Here is a 16,066-nt window from a genome sequence, read left to right on the forward strand (position 1 = left end):
AGAACGTAAAATTACATTCTGGATTGGTTATTCCAAAAAAGGAAAAAACCAAGTGCAGCAAACAATAGCCTTCCATTTGTTGAATTTTGGGCCACGCACAAATTGGGCCGTGACAAAGCCCAACGACGGTGTAACAGCCACGGTTTCAACTCTCAACCACACAAGAGTCAGGGTTTTAGACTTCGCAAAACCCTACGCCGATCCCAAACGATTCCGATCGCGAAAATGGCATCCGCCGCCGCCAGATCGATATTCCGATCATGCTCCGCCAGCCGGTCAGCGTTTCGCGTCGCATCGGAATCCAAACCGGTTCGTTCTCCGTTCCGTATCGCGTCCAATAAGCCTCTCTCGCAGTCCCAATCCACTCTCAGGTAATAAGCAACCCACGCATTCATGCATTACATGGAGCTTCTTTTTCGTGTTCTTCTGTTTGTAACTAATTGCGTTGTATTGCGTTTGTGTGATAAGGTTCCCCGTGGAATTGAGTTCGTGTGTTGAATCGATGATGCCGTACCACACGGCCACTGCTTCTGCGCTCATGAATTCCATGCTTTCAATTTCAAGCCGCACGAGCGCTTGGATTCCCGAAGGTATCGTCAATTGTGCTAATACTTTTGGAAATTCAATGCGTTTGCGTGAAATTTTGAATGGCTTTGCTTTAGTTAGTGGAATTGTTGACTCTGTATAAATTAAAATTGACTTGCGACGGATTATTCTTTTGGATTTGAGTCATTTTTACAGTGAGAGGTGCACTTTAGAAGAAATTGAAATATTAGGCGATGGATTTCAGGAATTTCGTATTTTGTTTTACATGTGTGTATTTTATAATAACCACAACTTTTCGTCTAAAATGCACTTAACAGATGATCCAAATCTTAGGTAATCAATGATTAAATTACGTGTTGAAATATTACATGTAAATGCATGACAAATCATAAATGTGCTAAAATATCAAACCGTTGGGTTTTTTTTTATCAACCCTTTCCTACTTTAGAAGAACTGAATCCCAAATAATGTTATTGCTTTTCAAGCTGTTTGGTATATATTCGGTGTGGATTAGATATTTTGTTGAGAGGGGATTCAGAAGATATTTTACATTTTTTTCTTTTGGTCGTAAAAAATATTACAATTAGAACTAGTGAAAAATTTGTGTTATGCGGTCCCTCTCTTTAGGTTAACTAGTTTGTGTTCCCTATGATTTCCTGACAATTGGATTTTTCTTTTGAATTTAGGTAGCTAGCATCTCTAGGATTCCTTGATGTTCTTTCTACAATTAATTTTCGGGTATGTTTTCTTTCGATTATTGAGTCCTATGAGATTTAATATATGATGAGGATGCATTCAAGATAAGAGATATATGTGTAATGTAATCTCACCATATTCATAGACAAAAGGCATTTTGTCTGTCTGATGCTTGACCATGTGTTTCTTATAATTACTAATCCTATATGTAAGATTGGGGGATTAGTTTATTCCCTGCTTCATCTTTTTCCCCCAGCCCATTTAACTAAATAATTTAGGCTTTGTTTGGTTGGGTGGAAAGAAAGTGAAGTAGAGAAAATGTTTGAAATTTGAATTGTATAGAAAGTGGAAGGAAATATTGTTTATGGATGTTTTCTTTGTTATCTATTTTCTTTCTTCTCATCCAAGCATATCCTTAGTGAAGCCATACCCACTCCTTTTGGTTGTAGGCCAAAAGCAGACTACTTGAAGATCAGGAAGCATAGATGGGATTGCAGGGACATTCTATGATATGATGTTCATCTTGAAACAAGATTTTGTTGTTGCTAGGAATAATTGCTATGCATCTATAACTAATTACTGAACATTATTTAGAGCACGTTTGTGTGCTCTCCTGGGTTTGTCGCACATCATTACGCAGAACTTTAGTTTACATTGCAGGTTTTTGTTCTCTTTTTTATGAACCATATTGTCCAATTTAAGAATCTTGGAAACATTTATCACTTATTAAGGAATTTAAAATGAAACAATGACTTTGTTTTCTTGTGTCTCCTTATTTTACATAAAGACATCACAATGTATGAGAAATTATTGATGAGAAGATGGAGATAAAATATTCCTCCATACTCTTGCAAGGGACTTAATTGCAGACTTTAAGTATTGTATATATCTGTATTATGTGATTGTGCTGCTAAATATGTTATAATATTAATAACCATATTTCAAACAAAAAAAATTCTGATTTGCTTGTGTGTTGCGTCAAGCATTATAGGGTCAATCACTAAATAAGGTTTATAATATACTGGTCTTTCCTGTTTAATCAGATTGCAATGATGATGTTTGATAAGGGTTAAGAAGATTGAAGCAAACTTTTACATAAAATCTGCAATGTATGAAAGTGTCTGCTGAAAAAATTAGGAGAGTTGACTTCGTCATTGTAGGGGCAAGTTGATTTCCAAAATGGAGATTTAAAACCTAGACCACCTGTACTTCATTTTCTTTCTATTTCAGATGCATTAGAGGCTTACAATTTTATCCACATGAACTTTAGTGCCTAAAGGCAATTAAGTTGGAAATGTAGTTCAAAGTACCAATAAAGTTTCATTTTGTTTTTCCATGTTTATTAGAATTTTCATATTGAATATTCTAGGGATGCTTAATGGATGTTAGAATTTGAGTATGTAATGAAATTTCTGTAATTCCAATACAACGATGCCTCTTAAGTTTGAATCTCAAACTAAGTTAAATGCATATTCCTTTTCTTGTTTCAATATATACTTTCTCCTTGTCAATGACTTGGATCTAATGAGTTGGCTTTGTGCTTATGGCTGACTAGATTCAGCTACTGGCATGTTTTCATGAAAAGTTTTATTGAATGGAAGACTCTTATTTCTGCACTGTTATCTTTCTGTATATAAGGGGTTATGATGTGTGATAAGTGATAACTAAGGAATGCAATAAAGATTAAGCTCAAAACGTCAAAGTTGGACTTTTTTTTGCTACTTCAAGTTTATTGTAATTTTAGTTTGAATACTCAAATTCTTTAATTGTAGATCTCTGCCAAATCCCCCATCCCCTCCGGCTCTTTCAAGTTCTGATTCAATCAGTGTTTTGCTTGTATAGGTCTGTGAGCTCTCCTAAAAGCAACCCTGGCTTGCAGAATCATGCTTGTCACTTTAATTTCCAGAAAGTGTTTTCCTTCTATCATATTAGAAGGACTTTGCCACCAGTTATCCTCAGAAGTGTTTCATAAAGATTTTAGCAGATCATGCACGAGATTATGTTTCGGACGGAAGTCTGAACTCTGAATTCTATAGTTACCCGATTATTACATTTTTACATCGAAGTTGATTGGTGCATGTACTATGGATAGTCTTTCACTTTTTTGTGTGGTTGCATAGAAATTTAATTTTGTAGGTATCATTTACAACAAATTATCACATCATCAGGCCTTGGTTCTACCCATTATCTTTTTCAACCTGATGCGTATGCTATTTAGTAGTTTTTGAACTTAACCATGCACTTTCCAAGAAAAAAATATTGGCCAAAACATCTCAGGTTAAGATTTATGAACAGATTTAAATTAACTGTTTCCAAAATTATGATTGATTAGTGCAATTGATGACTCTTGAAAACACTACATGCAAATAGTGTACGTCTGTTAATTTTATGGGACAAAACGGAGTCGAATCTTTTTAATATATAATCCCCTGATTGGGGGGTATTTTCAATCATGCATGTTGTATGCACTAACATAGAGTTTTTAAAAATTAAAGGGACGTTGAGTTTTTCATATAGGGAGATGCTGAATTTTAAATACAACCTTATGTTTGTAATGACTGAAATGTGCGCACAGGACGAGTCTCGCAACATACACTCAGATACTGAAAAAAAAAAAATGGAAGCCACCAACCTTATGTTTGGCTTATTATATGAATTTACACAGTTTACACACTTCAGCTAAAAGTAGTGGAATGTGGGATTGCAAAGTATATTGCATGTGATAAGCACTGCCTATTTGTATGGTCATGGAAACATAAGGCTTGATTTTGTGGAAAGAATTAGAGTTTCACTCTGTATGTCCAATAGATATCAGAGGGATCTCAAGTGAATGGTCGTGCATAAACTGGAGTTTGATGACTTGATTTTTAATGGATCTCGAAGTGCATGCTGTGCATACACTACTCTACTTAAAGAGTGTTTGAAGGCTCTTAAATGTTTGGTTGGACCGCTAACTGTGGAGATGCTTGGACGTGCAAAAAAGGCGACATCCATGTGGATGCAAAGAAGAAGAAATGATATATAATCATCGATAAATCAAAGTGAAAAAAGCTTTGTTTGGGAGATCAACACCTTGAAACTGTCCAACTTGTATGAGAAAAGTTATATAAAATCATTAATAAATGAAAGTGAAAAACCTTCGTTTGGGAGATCAACACCTAGAGTGTGTGTTTGGGTTAACTTAATCAATTCCAAAATCAAGTTAAAGGCCAAAACAATAAATAGTTGCTTCAATTTTTCATCATGATTTTGGGAGTCAAAATTGATTCTAGGAGGTATACAAACACACTGTGAAACTTGTTAGAAAAATTAAAATAAAATAAAAGAAATAAATGAGAATAAAATACAAAGTCTTAAACTAAACAACAGTAGTAAAAAAATTTCAGAACATGAATCAACAAAACACTATATTATACAATAAGCATAAAGGAAATAATTCAAGAGAGAAATTTTGTTAACCTAGGTTGAAGCGCACAAATGCTATCTTTAGAAAGAAAACACCCCTACTGCATTAGTGGAAAATCTGATTGCGCTCATCTCCAAAGATATAACAACCCGTTGGTTTCGATCGAAAGGATCCTCGAATCTTTTGAACACCAATGCTTTCTCAAAAATAAGTTTTTATAAGAGAAGGAAGAGAAAATTTTAGGGAGTAAGAAATCAACAATGCTCTTGTTGTGTGTTTTCTAGGGAGGAGGAAAGAGATATATATAGGCATAGACACCTTATGTAACAACAAAAATCTGACCGTTGGAAACCAACTTACAGATATCAAAACAAACCTAACGAATTACATTGACTCATTAAAGCAAAATCTTAGAAAATACAAAAAATCTAATTTTACATAACAAATTCTAAAACAAATAGTTTATTTTATAAAAATAGAATTAATATAAGTAATATGTTTTTATAAATTTTAAATTATAAAACAAATATTTATTAACATTCTCCCACATAATTTAAAATTTTAAAATATTTTATTAAAAAATAATTTGTATAGAAACGTAAGAGAAAGAACATGTGATATTGTATTTCGGTATAAGGAACCTTCCGGCTTTGAGCCTTATACTTAGTGTTTATGAACTTCCACCCGAGAAAAATGTAGTGATTTAATTGTCTTGAACTACACCTTCTTTAACTGGACTTTAGTACACAACCCCTACAATATTACCGTTCATTTGGGTTTTAATCTGTGGTAATGTGTTACACGGTCTTGTGCATGTATCTTGTTTCGTGAGTGCCACTTAGAGATTAGCCCATATCTCACAGTGGCGGCCCCACCACCACACTCATTAGGTGAATCCTCAAAGAGTGGTTTGTGACCCCACCACTACAATAATTGTCATCGAATTCATTAAGAGATATTTTTTTTTTACCAAAAATACACATATATAAATACCTCAACCTTAATATTGCCGCAATTTATAATACACATCGTCATAGGAATGAGAAACATAACAACTCTGCCAAATTTGATTTTGGTGTACTTTAGTCAACAAGTAATTTCGTTGTTACCAGTTGAACTCCATTCATGGGATCACCAATCACACGGAGACGGGTGTTTATTGTTGTAAATAAATAATGGGCTCTAGTGTCATTCCCCTCGACGACTCAAGTACTTGTTGACGTATCAACCCTTTTGTAAGCAAATCCATAATATTATTTTCTAACATGACAAAGTCAAGAGAAATAACACCATGAGAAATCAAATTTCTGATAGACTTATTTCTCACTCTTAAGTTTCTTTTTTTTCATTAAAATTTTTGCTAGTAACTTTAGATATAGCAACTTGACTATCACAATGCACTGAAATAGGAGGTATAAGCTTATTCAATAATGACAAATCACATAACAAATTTTTAAGAAACTCAACCTCACTAGTAGCAGCATCTAAAACAATAATTTCTACTTCCATGGTAGAACGTGAAATAATAGTTTGTTTAACAGATTTTCATGATACTGCACCACCAGCTAAAGTAAAGATATAACCACTTATCGATTTTGTTTCATCTGAATCACAGAAATCCAATTTGCATCACAAAACCCCTCAATTAATGTAGGAATACATGTATAATGTATGCCATCATTTTTCTTTATAAGCTTAATACCCAAAATCACATCTACATGACCAAGGTCTTTCATATCAAAATTATTAGACAAGAAAGACTTCACATCATTTATGAAATGCATATTACTACCAAATATCAATATGTTATCCACATACAAACATAAAATGACACATCCATTATCATCAAATTGTTTCACATACAGACATTTATTACTATTATTAATTTGAAAATCATATGAAAGAACAGCTTGATCAAACTTTTCGTGCCATTGATTTGGAGCTTGTTTCAAACCATATAAAGATTTAACAACCAAGAATCTATAAGTAGTACTATGTAAAGAATATCCAACAAAAACATAATCAACAGTTTTTTGTCCAATTTTCCTTTTGTTATTAATAGGAATCTTAACCTTTACTAGACATTCCCACATTTTAAGATATTTCAAATTTGGTTTTTTTTTTCTCCATGGCTCATAAGGGTTTTTTTTTTAAAAAAAATTATGATACACTTTATTAAGAATATGACATGCAGAATATAAAGCTTTACCCAAGTATTCATTTTATTATTTTGTGTGTATTTTTCACATGTTTATTTTTTTTAGTAATGAGCTATATATAGAGAGGCAACCAGTCACCAACGTGTAGTAACAAAATACTTGCAGCAATAATAATAACTATAGACAATAGAAATTAAAAATCAAACAACAAACTTCTTAATTTTAAAGACTTGTAACCTTCACAAATGAATTTGATCAAGTAAAAGATAGTTTCCTAACATAGGAATGGAAGTAGGGGATGCTCTCAGTTTTTCACAAAAACTAATTCTAAAAGCATTCTTTCTTTAAAAAACATAATTGATAAAGAAAATATATTTTAATTTTAAATTTCAAATTATAAGAAAATATTTTTCAACAATCTCCCACTAATTTAAAATTTAAAGAAATGAAATCATATAATAAAAATATTTTTTAATGAAGCATAATACATTGCATCTTCATCCATTAATTTTTCAGGCTTACTAAAAAAGGGACTCAATCATATCCATGACAGATATTTTGGTAAAACAGAATGCTACTGCAGAAAAGACTATGTAAGAAAAAAATAATTTTTCTCTCTAAGACTGTTAAAAAAATTAAAATAAAATAAAAGAAATAAATGAGAAGAAAATGCAAAATCTTAAACTAAACAACCGTAGCAACAAAACTTCAGAACATGAATCAACAAAGCACTATATTATACAATAAGCATAAAGAAAATAATTCAAGGGAGAAATTTTGTTAGTCTGGGTTACAGCGCACAAACGCTATCTTTAGAGAGAAAACATCCTCACTGCACTGGTAGAAAAATTTGATTGCGCTCCTCTCCCAAAATACAACAACCCATTGATTCCGATCGTATACAACGAAAGGATCTCCAAACCTTCTGAACACCAATGTTTTTGCTCTCAAAAATATGTTTTTATAAGAAAAGGAAGAGAAAATTTTAGGGAGTAAGAAATCAACAATGTTCTTGTCCTGCTTGTGTGTGTTTTCTAGGGAGTAAGAAATCAACAATGTTTTTATCACCGTTGGAAACCAACTTACCACTTACGACATCATAACAAACGTAACAAATTACATTGACTCATTAAAGCAAAATCTTAAAAAAATATAGAAAATCTAATTTTATTTAACAGATTCTAAAACAAATAGTTTATTTTATAAAATAGAATTAATATAAATAATATATTTTTATAAAATTTTAATTATAAAACAAATATTTATTAACAAAACTGTCCAACTTGCCACAGAAGTTAAACAAGAAAGATTTGGTTACTGATATTTCTAATCTTTATTTGAATTCTTAAAACTCCTTTGCCTTTGTAACTTACTTTTTCTAATCTGTGAGGAAACTCTTTCTCAACAAGACCCAATTTAATCCTGCTATTTTTATATTGTTCAATTACTTCAGGTACTTCGGAAAAATGGTGTTGTATGGCAAATGAAACATTACATGTTTGTTAGGGAGGGAGGCTGTGATCTAACAACGAAAGTAACTTGAGGAAATCAATTAAAGAATGATTTCAAGAGACATAAATGCTTAAGAAACCTTTGGATTTGAATTATGATTGTAGGCCAGTAAATATGAATCTTGATGGTGTTGCATCTCTCTAGTCTATTCAAACTTTAAATAGTAAGATTCTATACATATGGTTCGTTAGCAATTGACCAAATAAAAAGAAACACCTGAAAACACACCCAAATTTCAACAACTTTGTGCAGGTTTCAAATTTCAATGGATAAACCAAAACAACAAAAATTATTTATCCATGGCACAACAAGGAGAAAAATCTTGGGTTAGACAATTCATCAGACTACTTATGCTCGATCAAAGATTCAAATCAACCGGGTAAACACTGTCAAATATGGTGTTCACAACATTTATGCCACAGGCTACTATGACAAAAGAAATGGAACATATAATGGTATTGTTAATTGTTCCTTCCAAAGTTGCATGTGTTTAATGATACTGCCTCCTATGCTTTTCATTAAGGCAAGGCAAATTTTTACTCCTGTTTTTTTATCCATCATTTAAATTCATAACATACAAATTAAGAAATGTAATTAATCTTTTCATTTTCATTATATTTATAATATAATATATTATTATCTCTAGTTTATCACTTCGACATTTCATATACTATTATTTATCTCTCTTCTTTTAATAAAGATATAATAATTAATATTATCTTAAAATTTAAAATGACAATAAATATAAACAAAAAATTTCTTCAACAGTGACACAAGAAAAAGGCAGCAGTATGTGTTTAGTTGATAATTCCCATATTTAATTGATACTGGTAGATTGCCTATACTTACTCTTGTACTCCATGTACCAGCATCTGCAGTGTTTTTTTTAAGTCAATTATTGAATTTAAGAAAAAAGAAATAATCGCAGAAATGCATGATTGGATGAACTTAGAAGATTACCTAAAACCTTGCACCAACCCGGTTGTGCTAATGCTACCAGTTACTTTTTCTTTTCTATTTTGTTTGTTGAATTAATGAACCCTGTATCAACAATATAAGGATGTGAGAATATAAAGGCATAAAAGCATCATCTATAACAGCAATTTCGTTTTTTTTTTAATATATACTTCATGTACACAATGTATTTTTGGATTGGAAAAAGTGGCAAGAGGGTATTCTAACACAAACAGATAAAGGTACAGGTGGTGATGGTTGTGCAGTCCTAAAGAAAAGCTTCACCCCCACGTCCAGCTCTTACATCTCTATATATAGAGAATGCTTCTTCCATTATCTTAGCTTGGGCCAGCAATTTTGCTCTCTGTGTTCCAGAAGGATGAGTAGAGAAATAATCCCCAAAGGTAGAATCACCAGCAAATTTTCCCAACTTCTCATACACTTTAGGTGCCACCCGGGGATCATAACCAGCTGATGCAATTAACAGCAACCCGATGTAATCAGCTTCTACTTCCATCCTAAAAATTGTGAACATAGGCTGTGACCCCTCCATAATCAGCATTGCACCACAAAAAGGTCTTTATAATTACAATTCCATTTCAATAATCTTAAAGGTTTTACCATGATGGGAATCCTATAAACATGAAATTCATGCATTGAAGAATCATGTACCAAGTTATGTCACACCTATCTTGAACACTCACCATCTATTTATCACTCGCTCATTTGCTAAATTCGTTCACGTATTAACTCATGTAGATGTTAATTGTTAGGCATCAGGGTACAAGACTATTAGTAAGCATGCCATTTGCATTTAGATTCCAACTAGTAATTAAGCTTGAATTGGTTTCTGTTTTTCTTTACCCTCTTCTCCTGTAATGCAACATAATCTTATTCAACTAATTGATAGCATAAGCTCAAATTATCTTTCACATGTAACAAAAGTGTAAGCATAAGGTTCAACAGTCATATTGAAGGAAAATTGTGATAAGCTATTAGTTCTGTTTAGACTAGCAAAGCAATTTATTTGGATGGCCTACAATGCAGCAACATTGCTCCACAACTCATCATATTTCAACATGTCGTGACAAATATCATTTTTCTATGAAATGAATATACTACAATTGAAGACCATACAGAAAATCAATTGGTTAGAAAGAGACAGTAAACAAAGCATACCGCCTGGAGAAAGGTAGGTGCAAGAAAAGGGATGACATTATGTTGACAATATCAGGTATGAAAAGTAGATAAAGTATCAATTGTAGAATAGCAAACCACAGGTTCTTTGTAATCCCCTCTGCATTGTGTCTAGCCACAACATGTCCAACCTAATTAACAAGAAAATCTGTATAAACTGACATGTCTGCATATCGTTGGTGCATATAACAAATTAGCAAAGTGTAAGCTGTAGGTCTTTGATGCTAGGAATATTGAACTACAAAAGCAAGGAGTTAAACCAAGCACAAGTATAATACCTCATGTCCAATAATAGTTGCTATCTCTGCATCACTTTTAAAATGATCAAACAAACCAGTGAACACAACTATCTTCCCACCAGGTAAGCAGAAGGCATTAAGATCCGGCTTATTTACCACCAAAATTTCCCAATCCAATCCAACCAAATGTGATGTAGCAATCAGTGACCCTCTTTCCTGACCATTTTTCCGGCTTAGTCGAACCCATTTTCCATCAAGAATCTTATTCTCCTTGTGGCAACTCCCTTCAACCTTCTCTTCACTACCAACCAATGCACTCAATGTCTCCCTTCCATCTCCTTCAACCGGCATAGCATGCTCTGATGCATACCCAAAATCATTCCACCCCTGCTCCTTCATCAACCTTCTCAGCAATGCATCAATTATTTCATTAGCTATCATTGTCACCCTCACACTTTCGGGATGTATAGGAGGCAATATTTTCCCCTCAAAATCAGCCTTGATTTGTTCAAACTGGCTCTCCCCAAGCCTCCTCTCCATGGCTTTTGACAACAGAATCAAATGGGTTCGCTTGGTGTAAGGAACTGTTTCCAAGTTCCCAAAATACACAGTGATTAAAACCCAACCAACCATCACAGCAACAAAAATATGTCTAGAATTCTGAAACCAATGCCTTGGCCCCCTTGGCTTGAAATGGCGCACATTGCAAGGATCAACATAGTAAAATCTATTAGCCCCCAAAAGAAACGGATTGTGAAAGTTCCCGTTAACTCCAACAACACCTTGTGCTCCTAGTCTCTGAGAAATTGAACAACACAAAGACAACCCACTAAATCTAGCTCCTTTTGAACCTGAATCCAAATAGCCAGATTGCCAAATCCTTGAACTATGCTGAAAAATGGGATTTTGAGGCACGACCCTTGAAGCCAAGCTGTGAAAACGATCAAGAGCAAGCTTTCCCCTTCTGTACCATCCCATGATCTAGAAAACACCAAATCCAAACCACGAAAAAAAGGGGGAGGGGGATTTGAAGTTTTAGAGAAATTCAAAATTCAGGGTCTTTACTGAATCAAAGTCTCAATCTAGCTGAATAAGAGTGGAAAAACATGGAAGGTTTACAAACATGGCACTGTTAAGAAATTGAAGAATCTAGATAGAGAGAACACAGAAACACATGTGACAGGTCGTGTTTAGTTGTTTCAAAACTACGCAAAACCACATTAGCTATTGCACACTACATATGAAGAGCACCATGGCAACACACTCCTTGGAATCACGACTTACTCCAATTTGGTTAAAAATAAAATTCAAAACATGCACCCTTCCCCTAAAATTAAAATCGGTTATACAATTTTGGTGAAAAAAAGAGTCTAAGAAATCAGCCTTTACACTAAATAATAAGTCATAACACGGTTAGAAGACTACTCTTTTGCCTCTTGTCGTACACAAGATTTGAGCTATCACACAACATTAGACAAATTAGCAATCTTCTAAAAATATTCACGGTTTTAAATTGCCGTCCACAACCGCAATTGCAGCCGCAGCCCCCAACCTTAAGGTTTTTTTTTACACTCACCCCGACTGCAATTGTAGTCGCATCAGCTGCATTTTCCCACAATTTCTGGCAATTATCAAGAATTGCGGCAAGACCGTAACCGCCAATAAAAACCAGGACAATGACGGTATTTTATAACTAAAACAAATGGTAGAAACTAATCTCTCAATGTTTTCATTCAATAAGAAAGCGAGAAGTAATTTCATCTTGTAAAGAAACTAAATTTTTTATTTGACCTAATATAATATAAACACCGAACATGAGGTTAATGAAGAAAACATTACATTGGTGAAAGCTTTTGAAGATGATAGTCTACGACGCTAAAACACGATTGAATATACTATGGAATGAAGAAAAGAAAAGAATGGAAGGAGTAGTACGGTGTTGAATGCGATTATTGAAGAAACATTGGATTTTATTGCCTTCCATCAAAGTTTTATGCTATGATGATTATTGCCTTCCTCAAAGCATCCGCAACCGCAACTAGAGCTATTCAAAAACGGATTCGGGGAAAAACCAAATAGAACCGGTTCCGAAACGGTTCAGGTTTTAAACCAAATTTCAGAACCTGTTTTAAAAACCACTTCAGAACCGTTTTAAGAAATTGGTTCAAGACTTAACTTGTTTCTAACCAGTTTTAAACTAATTTTAAGAATCAAATGGGTTTCAAACAACTTTTCAAATTATTATTTTTTTTAAAAAAAAAATACCGATTTTAATTGGTTATTGAGTGAACCAAACCATTTTTAAAACTAGTTTAATTCAAACTGAACTTATTTGGAAGAACAATTTAGTTTTATTTAAGTAAATTGGTTCGATTTTCAAAAATCTGTTCGGTTTGATACGGTTCAATGCAAATCGGTTTACATGCACACCTCTATCTGCAAGGATTCCTTGTCCATAATATTTCACAACCAATGTATAGTGAACACGTGTCTTGCACTAGTAATAACTCAATTTCGGCTTCATGAAAACATATATGTTAAATGAAAAATGTCAACGATACACTTTTTAACATAATCTAAAAAGTCTAGACTTATTAGACTCAAGCATTCCCAACCTAAATACATTTTAAGCCCCTGGTCATTTTTTCTTTTTTCTTTTTTCGTGGTTAGGCTTGATCTCAAGCCATTTTTTTGTATTTCTTCAGTTTGGGCCAATCTTAGTTTGTTTTTCTTTAGTTTCAAAGGCCCATTTTTTGTTGGATTAATACAGGCGTTTAACATTTTTAAGTTTGGAAAGTACCATATCATCTAAAAGTCTAGCCTGATTGGTCTCAAGCATTTCAAACTTATATATGCTTCAGTTTCTTTTATTTTATTCGATGTGGGACTTAGTTCTTAAAGAATATCCAATAGAGAAAGCATTCAGACATATAAGATGACACCATGGGTGGGGCATAATTGCAAGGATGGAGTTCCATCTCAAGCAACATGTCACTTTAATGTCAACAACCCATTTAAGAAAGTCATCTACATTAGATGTCATGATTGATCAAAGAAAGATTCCTAAATGATCCATACTAGCAATTGGATAATTAATTTAACAATATATTTTTTTGAAAAACATGATCCCTGCTATTTCAAAATAATTTAGAAAATGGTGATTCAATAAAGAGTTAACACTATGGTTGAGGCTACTGGAGAAATAAACATTCCCCTGTAAACACAATGAAGGGAAACGACTCTATAATCCTAAAGGATAATTCTAATATCTCTAATAATAGTCCAACACAACAATTACAATTAACACAATAACGCAAGAGGAAGAAATGGACAACTAAGAGTCAATGGGAAGTGGAAAAGATAAACGCACAAACATGTTTTAGAAGATATGAGAACCAAAGAATGACATTGAAATTGTTTCAAAAAGGAAAACATAATGAGAAATGTAAAACGTGACCAATGTTTTAAAATAAGTATAAATTGTAATGTTAAAATCAAATGAAAGGTGGAGTTGAGGAGTAACTTTAATAAGTTACTCTTAAAGTAACTTGATATTTCTCTTTTAAAGTTACTCTTGATTAAGCATATCCTACCTCCAAAGGATAAATGTCTTCGCCTCTACGTAGACAGTTTCCTTTTCATTTTTTCATAAATTGTTTTCCACGTGTCCTTATTTCTTGGATTGGCTCCCATTGGGATCCTCGGATACACAAACAATATAGTATTGACAGAATAGTTCTACAAAGACGCATATTGAATTATATATCTTTCTTCCACTCCAATCCCAAACAAGTTACTTTTGCAAAAGTTCACTTTTAGACCCACTGCTAACTCAAATCCTTTCAAAATACACTTCAAAGTTGTTGTACTTTGCATTGAAGGTTCACAAAAAAATAATGCATCATCTGCATGTTGTAGAATTCACACTTCCATTTTCGCAACCCCCACTTTTTCCTTTGAACATTCCTTTTCTAATTGTCTCTTTCATAAGATCTGTTAACCCTTCTGCCACTACCAGGAATAGAAAAGATGTTAGAGGGTCTCACTGTCTTACCCCCTCTCCATGCTAAATTTCAACATTGGACTCTCATTTACAAGTATTGATACCATAGTTTGATTCCAAACACACATTTACTCATTTAATCCATTTATTGCAAAATTTCATCCTTATCATCATGTAAATTAGGAAATCGCACTTCACTGAATTATGCTTTTTCAAATTTCACCTTAAACACAAAGCATGAATTTTTTTCAATTTGGCTTCATCAACTATCTCATTTGCCACTAGATCTCCATCAAGCATATTCCTAACTCCTAGAAAGGCAGATTGGCTCTCATCAATCACTTTTCCCAAAACCAACCTCAAGCGCTTAGACATCAATTTCACCATAATCTTATACAAACAACCTATTAGAGAGATAGGTCTATAATCACCCCAAACATTAAGTATTTTCCTTTTGTGGCACAAGAGCGATGAAAAGAAAATTTGAACCTTTAGGTAGGATCCATTTGTGTTGAATTCTTGTACTGCCCTAATGATATCATCCTTTACCACATTCTTGAAGCTTTTTAAAAACTTGAAGTTAAACCCATCTTGCCTCGAATTTTTGTCCCCTTCACATTCCCACGCGGCCTTTTTTTATCTCTTCTTCAGTGAACATAGTTGTCAACATATGGTTATCTTCCTCATTGATAGTCATGAAACTTGCTCATTATAGCTCAATTACTTATAGTTCCTTTTCTTGAATCTTTCACAAATCAATCTCTTTACTACTCTTTTACCCTAGTCGGTTCTTCCACCCAAACACTCATCTCACACTTTTATGCCTTTTACATTATTTTCCCTCATCCTCCAATAGATTATCAAATGGCACTACCAAGTATTAGGATTTTTTTTTTTTTACCAAAATGGGTTTTTTTGTAAAACAATTTACCAAATTGGATGTTTTTTAAAATTATTTATCTGTTAGGGGTGATTTTTGTCATGTAAGATGTAGAAGGCGCTTCTTGTGTTCAAGCTTCATGTTTTTGTAGGAGGCGTCAGGCTAACATTTGATACGAGTTTAGGTGTCTTGTCAATAAAAGAACCGTCAGGTAGAGATTTACTTTCTTGTTTGCAAAGGAGACACCACCTTGACTGTCTCTACCCTTCCTTTTTCATTTGCAAAGGAGGCACCACTTTGTCTATCTTCATACTTGCTTTTTTTTTTCTTTTGTAAAGGAGGTGCCACTCTATTTGCCTTCACCCATGCATCTTCCTTTTTAGATGTTTTCTAAAATGCATGATACTATGGGTATGGGTATGTTTGATCCACCTTTTTGTTGGATTAAAAGCTACTTTAAAATAAAAGTAGAAG

At 33.4% G+C, this 16,066-nt stretch overlaps 2 protein-coding genes across 8 annotated transcripts; one reads left to right on the forward strand and one right to left on the reverse strand.

The window, feature by feature from the left end:
• The first annotated feature begins 151 nt into the window (after window positions 1-151).
• LOC114417178 (protein NUCLEAR FUSION DEFECTIVE 6, chloroplastic/mitochondrial-like) lies at window positions 152-3,439 on the forward strand. 5 transcript variants are annotated; one of them, XM_028382291.1, is made up of 4 exons: window positions 153-371; window positions 469-590; window positions 1,233-1,284; window positions 3,085-3,439. In XM_028382291.1, exons 1-3 carry the CDS (start codon window positions 226-228, stop codon window positions 1,238-1,240), a joined length of 276 nt encoding a protein of 91 aa, XP_028238092.1. In that variant the 5' UTR covers window positions 153-225; the 3' UTR covers window positions 1,241-1,284; window positions 3,085-3,439. The 5 variants fall into 5 exon arrangements, with proteins under 5 accessions (XP_028238096.1, XP_028238092.1, XP_028238094.1 ...); XM_028382293.1 differs by lacking the exon at window positions 3,085-3,439 and adding an exon at window positions 2,286-2,365; XM_028382292.1 differs by lacking the exon at window positions 3,085-3,439 and adding an exon at window positions 1,692-2,008.
• Window positions 3,440-9,390: 5,951 nt separating this feature from the next.
• LOC114417179 lies at window positions 9,391-12,785 on the reverse strand. 3 transcript variants are annotated; one of them, XM_028382298.1, is made up of 4 exons: window positions 12,645-12,785; window positions 10,749-11,690; window positions 10,453-10,601; window positions 9,391-9,791 (listed from the first exon to the last, which is right to left on the reverse strand). In XM_028382298.1, exons 2-4 carry the CDS (start codon window positions 11,685-11,687, stop codon window positions 9,542-9,544), a joined length of 1,338 nt encoding a protein of 445 aa, XP_028238099.1. In that variant the 5' UTR covers window positions 11,688-11,690; window positions 12,645-12,785; the 3' UTR covers window positions 9,391-9,541. The 3 variants fall into 3 exon arrangements, with proteins under 3 accessions (XP_028238099.1, XP_028238098.1, XP_028238097.1); XM_028382297.1 differs by having other exon boundaries at window positions 12,549-12,775; XM_028382296.1 differs by having other exon boundaries at window positions 10,749-12,775.
• Window positions 12,786-16,066: the final 3,281 nt, after the last annotated feature.

This window comes from Glycine soja, chromosome 6, assembly GCF_004193775.1.
Source record: "Glycine soja cultivar W05 chromosome 6, ASM419377v2, whole genome shotgun sequence".
NCBI classification, from domain to species: domain Eukaryota; kingdom Viridiplantae; phylum Streptophyta; class Magnoliopsida; order Fabales; family Fabaceae; genus Glycine; species Glycine soja.